The sequence below is a fragment of the Schistocerca cancellata genome, chromosome 5 (assembly GCF_023864275.1).
Source record: "Schistocerca cancellata isolate TAMUIC-IGC-003103 chromosome 5, iqSchCanc2.1, whole genome shotgun sequence".
Classification (NCBI taxonomy): domain Eukaryota; kingdom Metazoa; phylum Arthropoda; class Insecta; order Orthoptera; family Acrididae; genus Schistocerca; species Schistocerca cancellata.
The window spans coordinates 336,502,349-336,525,628 of NC_064630.1; the positions used below are offsets into that span (position 1 = coordinate 336,502,349).

The following is a 23,280-nucleotide window of genomic DNA, read 5'->3' on the forward strand; positions in this document are numbered from 1 at the left end:
CCCCCTCCATACTTTTCCAGTCCAAACCTGTCCTTCGTCGCCAAGAACCAGTTCGATGAGTCGTTAAACCCTAATCACCATTCATTTTTTCAGGTCTTTTATTGTGCTTTTCGTGTGAATCGGAAATCTATCTTCGTTTAACTTTTTCCCAATATATTTCATTGCCTGTGTTTCTCCAAGTAATAAGTAAATCAGACGGTTTGGAAACCAGGTACTGATAGGATTTGCGCTATTTTCACGAGCTGCAGTAACAGAAAATAACGAATCAGTCTCAATTTGCCAACTGCCAAGAAAGGCGAGCAGGTAGAAATTTAGTACACTCTTTTGACCTTGAGTGTGAGAGCCTCCTACTCATTCTTAAATTTAACCTGAGTGCATAACTGGGATGACCTCAGTATCAATACCGTGAAAATATTCCCCTAGTAAAGTAGATTGTGACTCATATGTGAATAATAGCACGATCTGACGTCTTTTTGTGAGATATTCACTGATAGGGAAGACTTACATTGCGCAACGGTTAACATATGGCATCTTGAACATTATCTTAGGCCATGCAAAATTAAGGCCGATGTATTCAATGCTTACTAACGCGATGCGAAACAGTCAACATCCTCTCTTATAAGCAGCACGTGTGTAGTGGAGATAAAGATTCCACGTTATATAAACTTCCACTTATTCAAAAGAAGCATTAATCACAATAGCCATTCTCAACATAATCAGGATTAGAACATGTCTTGAAGTGATCTGCAGATCTGATCTATCTTATTCTTGTTGTAATACGCGTGCACAGAAATAAGTGTAACCTACCTTTAGCTGCTTCTGTAAACAACGATTGCAGTGAAGGCAAAAAGGATTCAGTTAAGTATGTTCATGTGATTACGACATAGGACGCTGACCAACAAAGCGTGATAAGTTATAAATTGTTTCAACATGAGAAATAATTAAACAGTAATTGGAATAATGGTTGATTATTGCTCAAGAATAAAAACACTGTAGCTCAGCAATGAAATTACAGAAATCCTCCAGGACCGCACCTAGTATACAATAACCAGAAATAGTCAAAATTAAAACAAAAAGAACGCCATATAACTTCTAACCCCGTAGTAACATTATATAAATGTGATAGTAAATGAACGATGACTTGTATTCACCGATGATTTCATGAAAGACCTGTATTGATCCTTAAACGTGGAACAGAGTCGTTCGCTCTGAACTACGGATACGCCTTGGTCACACAAAAAGCACATCTAAAATCTGGAAAAATTAATATATTAGTGTAATATTACGCTAAAAAACTCGAGCACGTAATATTCTAAACTCAAATTCTTGTAGGATGCAGCGTAGAAACGCCATCGACATGAAACACTTGACAAAGTCGTCGAATTAGAACCAGCAGAACAATGAAGGTCGGCTAAGGTCGAAGCGATGAGGACTGTTCTAGCGATCCCTCAAACAGCTACTGCTTACAAAGTGTGGAGTGTAGATATGCTTGCGCTACAGAGCAAAAAATTGTGGCATTTCTAGCAGAAGAAACCAGTGCTTAGAGTGTCTTTGCACTTTGCCAGTGACTTTTAACTCACGTGAAGCTAAATGATGTGGAGGGCGCTTTCTAATGAATGGATTTCACGGTGGAAAACTATTCCTGAAAGAAGCAACCAGAATCAACCTCACGACATTCGTTTTTCCGCCTTAACTGTACTGAAAATAAAAAGTTCAACAACTGCTACGGAAGACAGTGACTCTAGAAACCCTATTACGGATAAAAATCAATGTTGTAAAATTAAAGACTGGAGATAAACTAAGGCAAGAATACTGGAGAAAATGGTTTGCATAAGACTAATGAGCCATAAAAGACTTATACTTCTTTGATAAGTCTCTGTGAACCAAATAATCGGCCGCTGCGCCTAAAAATGTACATATATGGATTTAGGCCGAACCCCAGTAGTAACGATCACTTGAAAGACATTGAGAAAGAAATTACATGCCACGATGAAGCGTGGTGTTCGCTACTTAAGCTAAGCTATTCATCTAAGCATAAGCTTGGATGATAGTTAAGCACAATGAAACATTAACATTAAAAAGAAGGAAACAATTCAGGCTCTGAACACGATCAAGTGTATTATCAACTCAGAAGACAATCCTTATTATCGATGAAAGGAATAACTACAATAATTAAAATGATGGAATGGGAACACAGCAGAATAGGTTTTAAGTTAACAATAAGAGCACTGGAGTAAGATCTGACTGAACGTGCAGACAAGACAGATAGAGAAAAGAGGAGAGAAGGAGACAGAGGTGGGGGGAGGGGGACAGGGTAAGCGTTCGGAGATGGAGATTTTGATCGCCATAGAGAATATTATCGTTGTGTTAGTAAAATAAATAGACATTATTCCAGAGAAGCAAATGAAAGTACATGTAGGAAACCTGTATGAGGTAAGGAGGAAAAAGCAAGTGAGTAATAGTAGATATGTAGGATGACGAGAAACTCTCCCGAAAATTGCTGTAAGAAGTTAGTCTTGATGAAATAGTAACCATTTAATATTGTCAGAATTTGATGGAACGTGGAATATTATAGCTCAAATATCTCGAAAACGTCCAATAAAAGAAATCTCTCTCGAGTAATTTCTGTTCATTATTTAGATAACTACATGTTCATTTTAACAGTTCCCTGATCGAAATGATGTGGAGCGAGCCAGTTTACTGGATATGTTTACATGGTTAGTGTTAACATGAATTAATATATTACTTTTTTAATCCTCGTGGAACCACACCTAGACTCTAGACTTTTTACATGTTACCGGTTTTAAAATAGAACTCTGTTAATTTAACTGAAGCAACTGTCTCGGAGAAATGATTTTGGATTGTATCTAAAACTTGCGACACCACCCGTCAGACGTTTTATGTTATTTGACAAAATATCAAACAATTTTGTTGTTGCAGTGTCTGACGCACTGACAGCTTCAATAATATGCAATAATGATGGTTTTTCATTTAGTGCTGTAGGTATGGACATCATTATTCCTCTCAAATTGTGGTTGATTGTTTATAACGAATTTAACTAGCGAACATATAAATTATGATAGGGCACTTAAAATGCCTAACTCCTCGAAGAAATATCTACATGACGACCGTGGGTGAACATCACTAACTATAGTTACTGCTCGTTAGTGAGCAATCTGTATTTTCGTTCTAAGTACTGTGTTGTCCCAGAAATTATTCCATATGAATACTCCATACTGCATGCTGGTTAAAACCCAAAAACTTCAGCAATGACTTTTTTGAGGAAATTAAAGCCTGTAGTCAAAGAGTATTCTGATGGGTAACGGAGGTAGTATATTCGTAGCAGTAGACAAGAAACTGAAGTCCACAAAGGGAGAAATTAAGCTATATATAAGATTCTTTGGGCAAGAAAACGAAGGGTTGGCATAAACTTATAGTCAAATCCTTCTTCTGCCAACAAGACTCACCTCCAGCTGCAACCAAAATCTTTACAGAGAACCTAAGTTTACAAGTACGTACGTCCCCCAATCACACTCTCATCATTGGAGGAGACTTTAATCGCCGAACCATCAGTTGGAAAATTACAGCTTCGTAGGTGGAGGGCGTGTCAAGATGTACTGCGAAACATTACTAAAAGCCTTCTCTGAGAGCTACCTAGAATATGTAGCTAGAAAGCCCATCCATCATGGAAATATATTGGATATAATGGCAACAAATAGACTTCACCTCTTTGAGGATGTCAACATTAAAATTTTTTATCACTGATCATAAGGCAGTTGTAACAACAATGTTTACCAATGTGCAAAGGGCATTAAAACAATTAGAAGCGTTAATATGTTCAGCAAAGAGGCAGTAGCATTACATCTTAGTGAGGATACTGAAACATTTAGCTCTGAGCAGGAACATGTCGAAGAAGTGTGACTCAAGTTTAAAAGGATAGTTGACCGTGCACCTGATGGATATGTACCTATTTCAACGTTCTGGTAGACAGGACCCTCCGTGGCATACAGACACAGCAAAGAATCTTCTAGAAATGCTTCTGCATAATATGTGCAGACAAAAGTACAGAACTATAGACTGAGAGAAGCTGAGTGAAACTCGTGTGGATATCAAGAGGACAGTGCGTCAAGTTTTCAACGACTACCATAGCAGAATATTACCTAAATACCTCACACAAAACCCAAATAAACTGCAGTCGTTAAGTGAAGTCTTTTAGTCGCACCAAACTTAGTGTCTAAGAAACTTACGAACGGGATAGGAGCTGAATTTGTTTATTTTATTTTATTTTAGTTTATTTTATTTTATTTTTTGAGCCATCAGTCTTCCAACACGTTTCATGCAGCCCGGCACACATTGTTCTTTATCTCAGTGTAGCACTCCCACCTAAGAGTTCAATTATTTGATGGATGTATTCCAATCTCTGTCTCCTTTTACAACTTTTATCAACTACAGCTATCTCTAGTATGTGGAAGGTATTCCGTGACGTCTTAACAAATGTGATGTCATACTATCCCTTCTTCTTTTCTGTGTTTTCCATATATTCTTTCCCTCGCCGATTCTGTGGAGAATCATTATCAGTTTAAATAATTTTCAACATTCTTCGATAGCACTACATCTGAATTGCTTCTACAGTAATCAGCCAGAAAATTATGTCCACATACCTAAAAGCCGGTACGTCCACCTTCGGCACATATAACAGCGGTGACACGTCGTGACAGGGAAGCATGGAGGTGGAGGGTGATGGCACCACATTTATCCCCGTAAATTCCGGGGAGGGGTGCAATGAGCTTTGTCTCCAGATTCAATTACATCCCAGATGCGTTCGATTAAGTTCTTATCTGATGAGTTAAGAGGGCAGCACATCAATTGGAACATGTCACTGTGTTCCTGGAACCACTCCGTCACATTCGTGGACCTGTGATATTGCGCGTTATCTTGCTGAAAAATGCCACTGCCGTCGGGAAAGATGGAAGTCATGAAGGGGTGTACGTGGTCTGGAATCGGTGTACGATACTCTTTGACCGTCATGGTGCCCTTCACGAGCTCCACTGGACCCATGGATGCCAACGTGAATGTTTATATCGAAAGTAGGTCTGTGGTCATAATGTTCGAATGATCAGTTTATTCTCATCTGTTCCGGTTTTCCTACAGGCCATGTCTCACTGCCACACAATGCTGCGCTCCAAAAGAACATTCTCAGAAATTTCCTCGTCAAATTAACACCTAAGTTTGACCAGTAGACACATCTTGGCCAGGAATGAAGTGTTTGCTTGTGCTAATGTGCTTTTTATGTCCTTGCTCCATCCTTCATGGGTTATTTTTATACCTAGGTAGCAGAATTTCTTAACTTTGTCTACATCGTGATCCCCAATTCTGATAAGTTTCTCGCTGTTCTCATTTCTGCTACATCTCATTATTTTCCCATTGCTTCCATTAACTCTCAGTCAATATTCTCTACTCATTAGACAGTTTATTCCATTCATAAGATCCTGTAACTCTTCTTCACTTTCACTGAGGATAGCAATGTCATCAGTGAACTTTATCATTGATTCCTTCTACCTTGAGTTTTAATTGCGCTGTTCAAACATTTTTATATCCTTCATTGCTCCTTCGATGTATAGATTGAACAGTAGTGGCAAAAGATAACATCCCTCACTTACATCCTTTTTATTCCATGCCCCTCGTTCTTAGTCTCTCACTCTAATTGTTCCCTCTTTGACAGTATCACACTCTGTTTCCAGAGCGACAAATCCTATGTCTTGCCTTGATTTTTTTTCAGCCTTGTTTCCATTATTAACAGCAACCTCAGAATTGCCTCTCTGATGCCTTTATCTTTCCTGAAGACAAACAGATCATCATTTAACTAACACTCAATTTTCTTTTTCATTCTTCTGTATGATATTCTCGTCAGCAACATGGATGCATGAGCCGTTAAGCTGACTGTGCGATAATACTCGCACTATTCAGCTCTTTCTGTCTGATTGTATGGGAATACTCGCACTGTTCAGCTCTTTCTACCTTCGCATAGCTCTTCCTATCTTCCAAAAGTCATATGGTATATTGCCAGATTCATACATTCTACACACCATTGTCAACAGTCGTCTTGTTGCTACTTTCCCTAATGATGTAAGAAATCATGAAGGAATGTAATCTATCCCTTCTGCCTTATTTCATCTTGAGTCTTCCGAAGCTCTTTTAAGTTAAGATTATAATACTGGATCCCCTGTCTCTTCTACTTTGACTCGTGCTTATTCCTCTATCACGTCGTCAGACCTGTGTTCCCCTACAGAGTCTTCAGTGTACTGTTTCCACCTATCCGTTCTCTCCTATGCATTTGACAGTGGGGGTACCATTCAGCTGTTAATGTTACAACTCTTGCTTTCAATTTCACCAAAGATGGTTTTGACTTTTCTGTATGTAGAGCACTTCTTCCGACAATCGTTTCTTTCTCGAATTTTTCACATTTTTCATACCGCCATTTTGCATTGTCTCTCTGTACTTCCTATTTACTTCATTTACTTCTGTCACCCATGATTTCTTTGTTGTTGAAATCGCGGTACCTATGTTTCTTCTTCCCACTTCTGTGACTGACCTTCTTGCAGATGCCCATTCAGCATCAGCTGACCCGCCATTTGAGTTATTCCTTATCTCAGTATCTATCGCCTTAGAGAATATCAAGCGTATCTCTTCATTCCTTAGTACTTCCACATTACATTTCTCTACTTACTGATTCTTTCTGTGTAGTCTAAGAGACTTCAGCCTCCTCTTCATCACTACTGAATTGTGATCTGATTCTATATCTGTTTCTGGGTACGCCTTACAATCCATTATCTGATTTCGGAGTCTCTGCTTGACCATGATTTAACTGAAATCTTCCCGTATCTCACGGCCTTTTACAAGTATACCTCCTCCTCTTGTGGTTCTCGAGCATAGTATATGCTATTACTATCTGAAAATTGTTGCAGAGCTCTGTTATTCTTTCACCTCTCTCATTCCTAGGACCAAGCCCATATTTTCCCGTAACCCTTCCTTTTGCTCCTTCCCCTACAGCCGAATTCCAGTCCCCCATGACTATTAAATTTTTTATATCCATTTACATACTAAATTACGCGTTCAGTATCCTCACATATTTTCTCTGTATCTTGATCTTCAGCTTGCGATGTACGCATGTATACCTCAATTATCGTTGTCAGTGTTCGTTTTCTGTCGGTTCTAATGAGAGTAATATGTCACTGAACTTTTCACGTAACTCACTCTTTGCGCTATCTTCTTATTCATAACAAATCCTACTCCCGTTATACCATTTTCTGCTACTACTGATATTCCTCTATACTCGTCTGACCAGTAGTTGCTGTCCTGTTTCCATTTTACTTCACTGAACCCCATTACATTTAGACTGAGCCTCCACATTTCTCTAGTCATATTTTCTAGCTTTGCTATCACGTTCAAACTTCTGACATGCCACGTCCTGAATCACAGAAAGTTATCCTTTCGTTGGTTATTAAATCTTTTCCTCACGCTCCGCTCTCCCTTAGCAGTACCGAGCGAAGTGGAGCAGTGGTTAGCAACTGGACTCGCATTCGGGAGGACGACGGATCAAACCCGCGTGCAGGCGTCCTGATTTAGGTTTTCCGTGATTTCCCTAAACCTCTTGAGGCAAATAGCGGGATGGTTCCTTTGAAAGGGCGTGGCCGATTTCCTTCCTCGTCCTTGTGCTCCGTCTCTAATGATCTCGTCGTCGAAGGGGCCTTTAAACACCAATATACTCCTCCTCCTCAGCAGTCCACTCCCAGAGATTCGAACGGGGAACTAGCCCGGAATCTTTTGCCACTGGAGAGATCAACATGACACTTTTTTAATTACAGGCCACATGTCCTGTGAGTACCTATTACGTGTTTTTAATGCAGTGGCTTCAATTACCTTCTGCATTCTCATGCCGTTGATCACTGCTGACTCTTCCGCCTTTAGGAGCAGATCCCAAGGGCAAGCGAGTGCCCTGAACCTCTGTCCTCTCCTCCTCCCTCTTTGACAAGGCCGTTGGCAGGACGAGGGTGACTTGTTCCGCTAGAAGTCTTTGGCCGCCGTTGCTGATGACTTACACTCAAAATGTAAACTGTGACATGAATCGGGATCTAGCACGTTTTGATTACTAATCAAAGACGCTACCCCTAGACCACGGGTGAAAACACAGCAAAACCAGAAATGCTGAACCACGTTTTTAAATGCTCCTTTACAAAATAAAAACCAGGAGTATTGCCCCAGTTCAGTTCTCGCATCACAGAAAATGTGAAACAGATTGTCTCTGATATTTATAAACTGTGAAAGTCACCAAAATTGAACAAAACTCCTGGATCCGATGGAATCCCTGTCAGATTGTGTATCGAATTTGTGGCTGAGTTATCCTCTCTTTTAACCACACTATACTCTAGATCCTTCAATCAAAAACACCCTGTCCAGTTGCTGGAAAAAATCACAGACCGCAACAGTCTATCCCGTCTACAAGAAGGGTAGCAGAAGTGATCCTCAAAACTGCCGCTTGTATCCTTGACATTCACTTGTTATGAAATAATGTAACTTATACTCACTTCAAAGATGATAAGATATCTCAAACAGAATGACATCTTTTATGCTAACTTGCAAGGATTATGAAAACACCAATTATGAGTAGCCCAACTCGCACTTTCCTCGAATGACACTGTGAAAGCTGTAAATCAAGGAAATCAGGTAGATATAGTATTTCTTAACTAGTGAAAATCATTTAAATCAGTACTACACCTGTGATAATTATCGACAGTGAAATTCCTGACTGGATTCAGGATTTATTGTTAGGGGGCACACGGCACATTATCTAGGACTGAGAGTCATCGACAGATATTGAAGTAACGTGATGTGTGCCTCATGAAGTGTGTTGGGACCCTTACTGTTCTTGCTTTATGTAAATAACTTGTAAGCAATTTCGATAGTACGCACAGACTTTTCATAGGCGATGCGGTAATCTGTAACGAAGTACCGTCTGAAAAAGCTCCATAAATATTCCATCGGATCTTGATAAGATTTGAAAGTGGTGCAAAGGCTGGCGACTTAATTTGAACCTTCAGATATATAACTCTGTGCATTTCAGGAAGCCAAAGCACACACTGTCCTATAACTATAATATCAATGAGTGACAACTGAAATCCGTCAACTCATACAAATACCTGATTGTAACAGTTTGTTGTGATATGAAGCTGAACGCTCACGTGAAAGACCTCGCTCTTATTAGTAAAATACTATAGGAATTCCATCAGTCTGCAAAGGAGGTTGATACAAAACACTCGTGCTATCCATTCTGGAATACTGCTTAAGTGTGTGTGACCTGTACCAAATACGACTAATAAGTGGTGTTGAAAGTACAGAAAGGAGGGCAGTACGAATGATAATAGGTTTGTTTGTCCCATAGGAGCATATCACGGAGATGCTGAAGTAACTGAACTGGCAGACACCTGAATACAGATGGTTCAAATGGCTCTGAGCACTATGGGACTTAACATCGATGGTCATCAGTCCCCTAGAACTTAGAACTACTTAAACCTAACTAACCTAAGGACAGCACACAACACCCAGCCATCACGAGTCAGAGAAAATCCCTGACCCCGCCGGGAATCGAAACCGTGAACCCGGGCGTGGGAAGCGAGAACGCTATCGCACGACCACGAGATGCGGGCCTGAATACAGACGCAAACTGTCCAGGGAATATCTACTTACAATGATTCCAGAACGACCTTTGAGTGAACGAATTTAGGGATGTGTTACAACCTTCTATGTATCGCTCCCGTACGTATCCCGATGACAAGATGAGACTTACTACGGCGTGAATAGAGGCATTTTAGATTTCATTATTCCCTCATTCCATACATGAAGGTAACCGGAAGAAGCTCTATCTTATGGATACGTGGTACAGTGAGGATTCACCCACGCCATCACTATGGTTTCCTGAGTACGAATGTACATAGAGATGTAGAATGATTAATATGGCACTGGATGAAGCAATAGACAGAAGAAACATACATGTAGACAAGGAATGCAATGATTACAAGATATCATGCTGCAGATTCGTAGAGAAGAAATGATATCAAAGCAGAAGAAAGGATGAAATCAGGGTTTAAAGTTTGTCTTAATACTAATAACTTCATATCGTGTTTTTCAGTTATGTTATATGCAATTTTTTTATGTATTGAGTACGCAGGACAATTGAAGTATAAAACACGTTTGTATATTTATGCTTGCAGCTTCTGTGTCCGTTACTTCTCTTTAGATGTTAAAAGGAAAATCATTTCGAAGATTAAATCTGAGAAATCATTATCTCCGCTTTTCTTGATACTCCTCCTCATGTTGCAAGTAACTGTCCCATGCAAAAACGGTATTCATTGACACAGACCATAGCTTTTCAATTAAGTTTTGTATTTTCTGTGATTTAATAATGGTCAACTTATTTCCATTTAACGGAGCCATATTCCATTGAAACTTTGATATCTGGGAATATCAGAAATACTACTTTGCACGATTCGTACTGGATACTCAACATACGAGTACAGGCTGAGACAATAACTAGACAATTTGGTGACGTAGCCGATAAGTTATTTTTCACGTACGGTGCAAATGGTGTTACCGACGTTGCAGTCTGTGAGCAATGGAGTAGTTGACCTGAAATGCTCATTGCGTGCATGGAGTCACACGGCAATCGAGGGCGATGGAATTCTGAAAATCAATTACATCAACGTCTGTGCAAGATGCGAAAAAGGAGTGAGTGTCGAGTCGGAGCAATGCGACTAAATAGACGCATCTTTTTACAACAGTTCGTAACTTCTATGTCAACAGTATACAAGAATCATTTTTCACGGAAATAACAAGAAAGTAAAAGGCCTGTTGTTCCCCATTTAAGTAGAAACAATTTACTTAGCGTATCACAATTTGGATTCCAGAACCGTTGCTCGAATGAGAGCGATATTTATTCACTCTGTTACGAAATGTTACGAGCTTTAAATAATAAAATAACTCCAGCTGGTATTCTTTGTGAGTTTTCCCAGACTTTGGTTGTTTAAATCATGTAACACTCTTAGAAAAAAAGCAAGATTTATGGAACTGACAGCTCTATGCATAACTGATTCGAATCGTACTTGAGAAACAGAAAGCAGGAAGTTGTGCTGAATTATTCTGACAATTTTGGAAGGGTAGAAGTTTTTAGTGACGGGGAGAAATCACCAAGACAGTGCCATAAGTTTCAGTTTGGGGTCCGCTTCTATCCCTTGAATATTAGAATAACTTTCTACTCAACATTCAATCAGCAGTCCGCCGTTCGTGGTCTCGCGGTAGCGTTCTCGCTTCCCGAGCACGGGGTCCCGGGTTCGATTCCCGGCGGGGTCAGGGATTTTCACCTGCCTCGAGATGACTGGGTGTTTGTGTTGTCCTCATCATTTCATCATCATCCAGGAAAGTGGCAAATTTGGACTGAGCAAAGTTGGGTAATTGTACGGGCGCTGATAACCGCGCAGTTGAGCGCCCCACAAACCAAACATCATCATCATCATCTTCAATCAGCAGAAAAGGTAATTTGTTCAGAATATTCTTGTGTAATAAGAACTCTCACTAGAGTGAAAGTAACAGACGAGTCTGTAAATGAATTTTTTCAAAGAATTGTCAGAAGGTTCTCTGAAAATGGACTTTCCCTGAATTTCAAAAGCACGCACTAGTTTCAGTTTTGTACCACAAACAGAGTCATACCAATAATTGATGTAGCACATGAACAGGAGTCCGCAAATAGGGTAGAATGTTCAAAATTTTTCGTTGTACATAATGATGAAAGTTTGAACTAAAATAAACGTATTACAGAGCTTCTCAAACAATTCAGTTACTTCTGCTCTTCGTATAATTGCTAGCCTCCAAAATAAAAGAATCAACCTCCTGACATATTTTGTCTATTTCTACACAGTTATGTATTTTTTGAGGTAATTCACCACTTGTAAAGAAAATACTGATTGCACAACAGCGAACAGTATGAATAATATTTGCTATTCTCTCGCAGTCGTCATGCAAGTGCATCTTCAAGGAGTTAGCCATTTCACTACACCACTACAATACACATAATCGCAAATTACATTTGTCATAAACAATCCAACACAATTTGACAGGAACAGTGATCTCCATATCCACAACATTAGAGGAAAACTGAACTTTATCACTCATTATTGAAGCTGTCAGTGGCTGAGAAAGGAATTCAGTACAGGAACATAATTGTCTGATATTCTGTCGAATAACATGAAATGTCTGAGAGGTGGCAAAGCGACATCTAAATCCAGCCAAAAATCCAGAAAACTATTACATGGACAAATTTCTGTTTCAAAACTGCTAGCTTGTAAAATAAAAATAAAAACTAGATTTTTAAGCGTAGTTGAATGAACTCAATGGTATCTTTTAGCTTCTTAGATAATAGGCTGTGTTGTGAAGAATATATAAATAAATACACTAATACTCTTTAACAGATCACTGGAGAGTCTGGATCACATATGCCAAAATACTTGGAAAATATCCCTGGATGACATACGAAATTTGTTTAGTGGAGACCAGGCTTACCCTATAGATAAATGTTAAGTCCCAATTTTATAAACCTACTTTATAGTTAACAAGTAGGCGAAGATTGTCCTTTTACATGTAATTTTCCAGTAAACCAATGTATCACATGTATGTCTCCAGTATAGCAATGTATCACTTTTTACAGCTGTGTGTAATCCAAGGATGTCTTCCATTCTCCTTAAAATTATGTGTTATATTTTGCGACTACGCCTGACGAACATATATCACAAAATAAATATTGAGAGAAGGTCGGTATTTTGCGTACTAAACGGCGAATGCCATAACTGCTGTCTGTCTGCAGGACACGTCCCGCAGTGAGCTTTCCTTGAGTAACGTTGCCGGCATCTTCTACATCTTGGTCAGTGGATTGCTGCTCGCGATGGCTGTAGCCCTGCTCGAATTCTGCTACAAATCACACGTGGAGGCTTCCCGTGCCAAGGTGAGTGATCGTACACGAGCTGGCAGTAAAAAACCTCCTTGAGTAATTAATAGAGTAAATAAGTTTCCATAAATAGTCTGCTATCATTGTGAATATTTTGCAAATAAAACAGTATTCATCGGTTAATGTATTGCTTTACCAGTAACGTCGTTTCGGCTACCGTCCTCATGACATTTATAATGAAGAAAACATGTTTTTACATATTATCAGGCTACAAAAGACGGAAACCAGGGAGGTTAAAATTTTTTGAAAGGCGCATACCAAAACTTCAGCTTCTAAACCAGTATTCGGCGTCAGTCAATAAAGTTTATGTTTCATAGGGCCTGCAACGTAGTATAAGTCAGCAAGTGACATATCTACGAGAAATATCCAGACCCGCTGCTGTATGATATTAATTTTTATATCTTTCACTTTCACTACAGATCTGTTTGCACTAAACGTATATACACGACATTGCAGATCTAAAACTGTCAAATTAATGTCACACTAAATTAATTGTTATCTTAATTAAACAAATAGAGAAACACAGTCAAAATACAGTTGCTAACAGATATATGTTTACTGAATTTCAGAGAAACAAAACCTCATATCACACAGAGATGATCTGGGCATTCCTAATAAATCAATGTATAAAATCTGATAATGTGTTAAATCACTTTTCATTGTTGCATTATTTTAATCTTAATTAATATCTGATGATAACAGCAGGCGGAACGACGCTATAAATGAATCAAGCGATCTGATGGACGGTTTTATTCTCAAAATCTCCGTAAGAAAGACAACTTTTAAATCTATCTTTCTTTGTAGTACTTAATATCTTTGTGATATACATACATTTATACTAAAAACATGTTTACCTATAAAAATTTAATAGTTTGCTTAATATACTCGGCTGAAACCTGTTATAGAATCAGACGAAACATGCCAGCTAATGTACACATAACCATACTCGTCAAGAAATTAATCACTCCCCCCTCCCCTCAGTCCACTCCATCAAGGAGAATATCACAATATTGCGTATCACCGCTTCTAGACTTGAAATATCATTTCGGCGAGGCACAGAGTCCCAAACATTGTTAGGGTAGGTCAAGTCCGGGATAGATCCGGGAGAGATAGAACACTTTTTCCTTCACTATACAATTATCAAAAATTTTTTCGATTTATGACAGCATGTTCGTATAAAGTGTCATATAAACTGAACTCCTGTATACCACATCAAAAGAAGTTTTTCATCACGCCAGTTCCAAGATGCCCTTAATACAAACTTTGACTGTGGATATTGTATCACGGACATAGTCCCTTTGACTGTTCAGAGATGTCACTAAACCTATCCTAAGATGTAAACAACCAAACATGAACAGCGCCTATTAGACGGAGGGGGTCCGACAGCCAATCAGTCATTCCACCAGGAAGGAGGTACACGGTTCGCGTTGTCTGTAGTTCAACCATGCCTAGACGATCAATACCGCGTTTCGATAGCGTCCGCATTGTTACTTTCTGCCAAGAAGGGCTCTCGACAAGGGAAGTGTCCAGGCGTCAACCAACGCAATGATGTTCGAACATGGAAGAGATACAGACAGAGAGAGGAACTGTAGATCACATACCTCGCTCAGGCCGCCCAAGGCTACTACTGCAGTGGTTGACCGCTATCTGCGGACAGCAACACCACCATGTTGAATAATGCTTTTCGTGCAGCCACAGGACGTCGGGTTACGACTCAAACTGTGCACAATAAACTGAATGATGCGCAAGTTCACTCCCGACGTCCATGTCGAGGTCCATCTTTGCAACAACGACACCATGCAGCGCGGTACAGATGGGCCCAGCAACATGCCGAACGTACCGCTCAGGATTTGCATCACGTTCGCTTCACCGAAGAGTGTCGTATGTGCCTTCAACCAGACAATCGTCGGAGACGTGTTTAGAGGCTATCCGGTCATGCTGAACGCCTTAAACACACTTTCAGCGGGTGCAGCAAGCTAGGGGTTCCTGCTCTTTAGGGGTGGCATTAAGTGGGGCCGATGTATGCCGCTGGTGTTTTTGGAAGGTGCCGTAAAGGCTGTACGATACGTGAATACCATCCTCCTACCGACAGTGCACCCATATCGGCGGCATATTGGCAAGGCATTCGTCTTCATGATCGACAATTCGCGCTCCCTTCGTGAACATCATGTGAATGACTTCCTTCAGGACAACGACATCGCTCGACAAGTGTGGCCAACATCTTCTCCAGACATGAACCCTATCGAACATGCCTGGGGTAGGTTGAAAGGGGCTGTTTATGGACGACGTGACCCAAGACTTTTTGTGTTCAATTTAAATTACTCTGAATATTTAATAATAACTGCCATTAGTATCTGTCATCTTTTAACTGTAGTGCCCATGCTCTGCATCCTAACATACGGGCTTTAGCTCACTCAGTATTCAAATTATTTAACCTAAGTGATCATGCTATGCAGGATGCAGGCAAGGAGTTGATGTTGCTCTGGCTAGCTCTTAGCTTTACCGCAGTCTGTTGAGTACATGCAGTACGTTATTTCAGCTTAACTACGCAACAGATTAGGAGAAAGTGGAACATTGTTCTGACTAGAAACGGCACGAAATTGTTCAGAAACTGTAGAATATTTAAAGTGATTTCTAAGCCCTTCACAATAACAAGAACTTACTCTCTAGAATACCAAATAATATTTTTTTTACCTTCCTTTATGGTCAGAGATACAATATGTACCAAAAATTGCTCATCGACAATTTGATATATCCTGCTTGCTTTGTACAGGTTGTGAATAAAATCAGTATGACTGCAGGATTCTTGTACAACTTGTACAACAAGTTTCCAAATTTAGTTCAAACGCACTACCTCTAAACATATCTCAGGAAACTTCAGTATTGTGTCAATTTGTCTCTCGAGTTTCGACCATTTAAAAGGAAGGACGTCTGAAAGCCTTATAACTTCATGCAATTAACATAAGAATCTATTGATACACTTACACCGGTTATCTGTAATGTATTCGGGAAAATTAAATATACAGCAAGCTCCAGATGAAATGGTTTAATGTGGTCTGGCGACTCGGCTGATAACCTAAAAATACGGATAATTCCAAATGGAAAACTGCGATTTGTTGTGTTTGCAAAACACGCCAGAAATCACATTTGAAAGTCCATTGCAGTAATTATGCATTACTCTCCGTAAACTGAAATCCTATTTGCAAAAGTACACTTACGACACACTATACTTTGTATCACTTGCCTTCAGTTCACCTTAGGAAAACAGCAGTCCACTTCCTCCCTGACAACAGCGTTATTTAGTGTACAGCCAAAACACCTGTACAGTCATATTAATCTTGCACTGCATAGCCTAATAACAGGTCAGCGCATTTCAGTACAGGTGCGTACATTTCAGTGGCTCCACCGTCTCGTCTTCGCTGTCTTCCTCTAGCTAACACACTTTTTTCACTAGATCGATGTCACCCCTACCTGCTCGAATCCCAAATCGTAGACAACGCTGTTGAACGAGTCGTGGATGATTTTCTCATTACCTTTTCGGAACTAGAAATTTTTGTAATAAGGTCGGCCATAGGAGTAACAGTACGAAATTGATCACTATCATAACTTTAAACGCCACTTTCAGCGAAGGCGTGGCTACGGCTAATGATCTTTAACCTACTTATTATTTTATTAAGTCGAAGATTACGAGTGAGTACAGCCCCAAAAATTTGCTCTGTGATTTTTTTTTCTGTATATTTAGACAAATCTTCACAACAAATAATAGCAAGTGATTAGAATGCCCATAAATTAGAAACTGACGTTCGAGAAAATAGCTCTGTCTTACTTAACATCTGCTCTCCGTTCATTCCATCTTGATGTCATTGTTCATAGTATTCTTCTGAAGTCTACGATGCCCCCTAATGCAAAATTATACCTTAGTTTTTTAATTACTTTATACGTTTTTTCAGTGAAACGATGGAGGCTTAGGTATGAACTTTCCATGTTTATTAATGACTTTTTACAAGAACTTGTCTGGCATAATAATACTTTTCCGGCCAAGAACATAACATCACCAATATTCTGTTGTAAAGCTATTCCAATAACTTTAATGTTATCGTTTTAAGAGAAAATATTTCACTTGCAACTCATTTATAAGTTAATATTTCCATACTTTTCAATAACAAAAATTAATCTTTGTAATTATTATCCTAACAATAACTGCCAATTTAACCATTTACACAAATAGGCGCAAAATGTGCACGGGAACTTTGAAATACATCATTTGTGTGATAAAAATTTTTATACGTTAATTTTCTGTTGATGAATATATGAATGCTATGCAAAAAGTACCCGCATTATAATTATCAATGTAAGATTTTGATACTGGATCGTGTTGTTACGAGTGCAAGCACTGTGTTGCTTAATAGAGAATTTCATCACAAATGGTAAACCGTGTGTCAGATTTAGCATACTTCTGCCTTTGTTTTTATTTTTTCAAAAATCCACGAACTTTGCACAGACGATCAGGAAACCGGGTAATCGAGATCTTGCTTTTTTATCACGTTTATTCATTGGTTTGCCGTATTAATCTGGGTTTGACAATGTTACATTGTTAGTGATTGTGGGTGGCTGGATGCACGTCCTGACGTGTGCTCCTCTCCCCCCCCCCCCCCCCCACCGCCCCCTCCGGGACGAAATTTGTGCAGCCCATTTGTCTGCCTCTACTGTTACGCCATGTGAAAGCAGGTGAAACTTATTAGTAAATCGTTTAACAGAGGTGGAACATGGGTATTCACACATGCGACACGGGTATTCACACATGCGACACATGTGACACATGCGAAATACAGGCCAGAGCTTAGAAGCTTATGTGAGATGTATGGTGGGCTAATAATGTCCGGATGGCACAAAATTTCTCCATAGCTCTACTCAACGACACCGAGGACATGCTACACTATGGGAAAGTCGTCACAGCCCCTCTTACCGGCATTTCACCACTTCTTTCGACGCCTCTACGATGGGGGTCAGACCCACGACGCACAACGCGCTTGTTTTAGGTATGGCTGTGGAAACAGTTTGAGACACTGCGGCTCAGCATAGACAGAGAAATACCTCAAGGGATGGCAGAAAGGGCGTCAATGAAACTACTCCCTCCCTTCGGTAGTTGATTTCCACGCGTTTTCGGCCGAGAATTACAGCTGACAGTGTAATGAAAACAGGATGACGTTCTTGGCAACATTTGACACTGCTGACACTCTCTGAACTATTCAACCCTTGTCTAAGGAAATCATAGGCCAGATAACGCACAATGGCGTTGCTGGCCTGCGATTTCTTTAGAAATCAGCAGTGTCAAACGTTGCCAAGAACGTCATCCCGATTCATTACACTGCCAACTGTCATTTTAGACCGCAAAATGCATGCATGAAGGGAAGGTTCAAATGGTTCAAATGGCTCTGAGCACTATGGGACTTAACATTTGAAGTCATCAGTCCCCCAGAACATAGAACTACTGAAACCTAACTAACCTAAGGACATGACTCACATCCAAGCCCGAGGCAGGATTCGAACCTGCGACCGTAGCGCCTAGAACCGTTCCGCCACAGCGGCCAGCTCAAGGTTCAAAATGGTTCAAATGGCTCTGAGCACTATGGGACTCAACGTCTGAGGTCATTAGTTCCCTAGAACTTAGAACTACTTAAACCTAACTAACGTAAGGACATCACACACATCCATGCCCGAGGCAGGATTCGAACCTGCGACCGTAGCGGTCTCGCGGTTCCAAACTGCAGCGCCCAGAACCACGCGGCCACTACGGCCGGCCCGGCTCAAGGGAAGGGTTGTTTTCCTTGATGCCCTTTATGCCACCTCCCGAAATATAGAGTCGGTACTGAGCCGCGGTGTGTCTGAAATGCTGTTCTCAGCCACCCATAAGAAAACAGCGCTAGGTGTTGGGGTTCTGGTCCCGAGCGCAGCAGCATCGAAAGGAAATGGTGAAATACGGCTAAGAGCGAGTGTGAAGACCTTCCCATTATGTGATATGTCCACAATGGGCCTGGTAAGAATTGTGGTGAAATTTGGTGTCAACGTGACAGCCTTAACCCACCTTACCCACCACATGAGCTTCTGAGCAGTGGCCTTTCCTGTTTTTTTCCTTTTCATTTTTGCATGTGTCTACACCATGCTGTTTGGAGAGTTGCAGAGCCCGATGGTGACGTCACGGGACGCCACGCTTTTGCACCATTATACAGGAAGGATGTAGGTATGTTTGAGTTACTTTTCAAACTCGTGCATCGTAATGGAACACAATTACGAGGTTTCGTAAAAAGTCACCCTTTAATTACGTTGCAGAGTTTATTTCAAATTTGTCCCATTGCTTTTGGCTGCACTGTTGAGCCTCTATTTACACTAGTGGCCATTAAAATTGCTACAGCACGAAGAAGACGTGCTACAGACGTTAAATTTATCCGACAGGAAGAAGATGCTGTGGTATGCAAATGATTAGCTTTTCAGAGGATTCACACAAGGTTGGCGCCGCTGACGACACCTACAACGTGCTGACATGAGGAAAGTTTCCAGCCGATTTCTCATACACAAACAGCAGTTGACCGGCGTTGCCTGGTGAAACGTTGTTGTGATGCCTCGTGTAAGGAGGCGAAATGCGTACCATTACGTTTCTGACGTTGATAAAGGTCAGACTGTAGCCCATTGCGATTGCGTTTTATTGTATCGCGACATTGTTGCTTGCGTTGGTCGAGATCCAATGACTGTTAGGAGAATATGGAATCGGTGGGTTCAGGAGGGTAATACGGAACGCCGTGCTCGATCCCAACGGCCTTGTATCACTAACAGTCGAGATGACAGGCATCTTATCCGCATGGCTGTAACGCATCGTGCAACCACGTCTCGATCCTTGAGTCAACATATGGGGACGTTTGCAAGAAAACAACCATCTGCACGAACGTTTGCAGCAGCATGGACTATCAGCTCTGAGACCATGGCTGCGGTTACCCTTGACGCTGCATCACAGACAGGAGCGCCTGCGATGGTGTAGTCAACGACGAACCTGGGTGCACGAATGGCAAAATGTCATTTTTTCGGGTGACTCCAGGTTCTGTTTACAGCATCATGATGGTTGCATCCGTGTTTGGCGACATCGCTGTGGACGCACATTGGAAGCATCTATTCGTCATCGCTATACTGGTGTATCACCCGGCGTTATGGTATGGGGTGCCATTGGTTACACGTCTCGGTCACCTCTTGTTCGCATTGACGGCACTTTGAACCGTGGACGTTACATTTCAGATGTGTTACGACCCGTGGCTCTACGCTTCATTCGATCCCTGCGAAACCCTACATTTTAGCAGGATAATGCACGACCACATGTTGGAGGTCCTGTACGGGCCTTTCTGGATACAGAAAATGTTCGACTGCTGCCCTGTCCTGCACATTCTCCAGATCTCTCACCAACTGAAAACGTCTGGTCAATGGTGGCTCATCACAGTACGCCAGTCACTACTCTTGATGAACTGGTGTTGATGCTACATGGTTAGCTGTACATGTACACGTTATCCAAGCTCTGTTTGACTCAATGCCCTGGTGTATCAAGGCCGTTATTACGGCCAGAGGTAGTTGTTCTGGGTAATGATTTCTCAGGATATATGCACCTAAATTGCATGAAAATGTAATCACATGTCAGTTCTAGTAATAATATATTTCTCCAATGAATACCCGTTCATCATCTGCGTTTCTTCTTGGTGTAGCAATTTTAATGGCCGGTAGTGTATGATCACACCTTTTGCTTCTCTTCTCAGGCAACTATACTACTTGTTTAGTATCTTTCTTTAGCATCTGAAGACAATTGTGTGGTTCTGGAGGTGAATAAATGCCAGATAAACAATATTGTAGGAATGAAATCGCAAGAATCTGGTATAAGTGTGTACTTTCGTCATATTCATAACTCATTAGATTAGTAGCCTGGAGAGGTTATAAGAAACAAATTACCTTTATGATATTTCTAGAATCGCAAAAACCATTATGATTAAGAGTACTCAAGGGAGTGCCGCTATATCGATACCTCGGCTAGATCTTTACTGAATTAGACTGGCAGACAGGGCTACAAATATCCCTACATGTTTGAAGATTTCATCAAATATTCACCAGAAATCAAGCATATGTAGTACTACATGCCACACTCTTATTGCTGACAATTAAAATGGTATTAAGTCGGTAACAATTTTGAAAGTTAATCTCAAGGAATAAACAGGTAACTATTATAAGTTGGCAATAAACTATTTTCCGTCAAGAGACTCCCATGACATTTCACTGTAGAACCGGTGAGGTAACAATATCATGCGAAACAACCTGTTTCATCTTTCTAAATGTGTGATATTTATACCAGTGTTAATTGTTAATACAAGGCTAGCACGTTTTATATATAAATATTCAGTGTTCATTACATTTCTAGCAACATTACATTTATATTTACTTTTATGGTTACAAAATTCTTATTAAAATGATTAATCATCTCTGTATCTTTTCAGTATTTCATCATCAGAGCACACTTTGGCAATCCTGTGTATGTTTACACATGTTTCTGAGGCTTTTATTATTCAGACATGTCGACCACGGATTGATCAGTGTTGAAATTATGTCGCAATTAGTTGCAAGTGTAACGATGTATGTATTCTTAGAGCGTTTCCTGTGATTATACATAGCCATATACACTATTACAAAATGGAAATGATTATACAGGGCGTTCGTTTACTTTGAACTCCCAAAGACACAATAAAAATGTATGAAGAAATTGCTGTTTAGACACCAGGGTAACATTGATCAGAAAGACTGCCTCTTCAGTATTCTCACTCGTTACAGAGACATGTAGAAAAGTACATCTTTCTTAAATGGTAGGCTGTATTTTTTATTCGGTAATCCGCTTCCTCTCCTCTAGCCCATTTCAGAAACGTATCATAAGCTACCATTCACATAAACAGAATGTTATTAAAAACATAGAACCAAACTATGTTTGACTCTCCTGTACTACAACACAGTGTAAGGTATCCTGGGTACCGTAAACTTGTCCACGTGTTGTAGTTGATGGTGAGCAAATGAAACACAAGGAAAAAGGATACCGATCATTTAGTCAACCACCTAAGCTAAACGTTTGTTCCATTGTAACAGAATCGAGAACAGTGGCACTCCGTAGCATCGTCTGGGCTAATTCTACGACTGTTACACTGTCTTGGATAGAAACTTCTCCTTACTTGATTCACCACAAAAAGACGACAAAACACCGTCTGAAGGTGAGTTTTTGTCAGGATAACGATATCTGTGGAGCTCGTCTGTCTGAGGGAAATTACGCCTACCTTCAACAGCATTAAAAGGAATGATGATGCAGTTTCTAATCAACAACTGGCTTTAATGTACACAGATTTTCGTTCAAAACTACTAAAATGCTGTACTCCGTACACTAGTACTGAAAATATGAAAACATTATTGCAAGAACTGTTTTGTTAATGTACATTCTCCATAAATGAGTTGCATTTCTGCATTCTCGTCATTGGTGTCCATAGTAATCATAGTAAACCTTCACTTGAAGATGGTTAACTCTATGACTGTTGTGCATTTTCATTATGTTTCTATTTATTTATTGTCAGCTCCAGCAAGTGGACGAGTTACGTTACGGCAAACCCTATAACAACGTCAACCATAGTGTTAGAGTGTAGTGGGAGATAAAATTCGTGATAACAGCAGCAACGCCGCAACCCAGTGCGAACCTTACGGCAGATGCCTGCCTGACGCCATTGTAGCAGAATATAGACATTAATTTTACACAAACAAGTATTGATCCCTCATTACGAATAAAACTCTCCAACAGATATAGTATCCTTTTCCCATTAGACATAATTCGTTCAAAATAAGGCTTGTACGAGATGAAAGACCTAATTGTTGCAACAAAACTGATTCATTTACAGATTCCATTATCTGATGCCTTCAGGGTGAAAGCGAGACTAACTGTTGGAGGAGGAAGAGAATTTGATAATGGAAGAGTAAGTGAAGATAGCTCTCAGAGACATGATAAATCATTAGTTATAGTACTGCCAAGATTTTATATTGTTAACATCAATTTAGGCTAGTTCCTATCCCCAATGATGTCTCTTGCTGTTTGGTGTAACAAGTGCTTAGCCGAATATAAAGTGTAAGTTTCTGTAAGAAGTTAAAAAAATAGAACATATCATGACAGAAACTGA

The 23,280-nt window shown here is 40.2% G+C and overlaps 1 protein-coding gene across 1 annotated transcript in view; it reads left to right on the forward strand.

Annotated features, from left to right (window-relative positions):
• LOC126188270 (glutamate receptor 1-like) overlaps positions 1-23,280 on the forward strand; it is a 1,232,223-nt gene that overhangs the window by 1,200,252 nt on the left and 8,691 nt on the right. The window contains exons 17-18 of the mRNA XM_049929849.1: positions 12,911-13,048; positions 23,005-23,079. Coding sequence (XP_049785806.1) covers positions 12,911-13,048; positions 23,005-23,079 — 213 coding nt within the window. The remainder of the gene's footprint in view (positions 1-12,910; positions 13,049-23,004; positions 23,080-23,280) is intronic.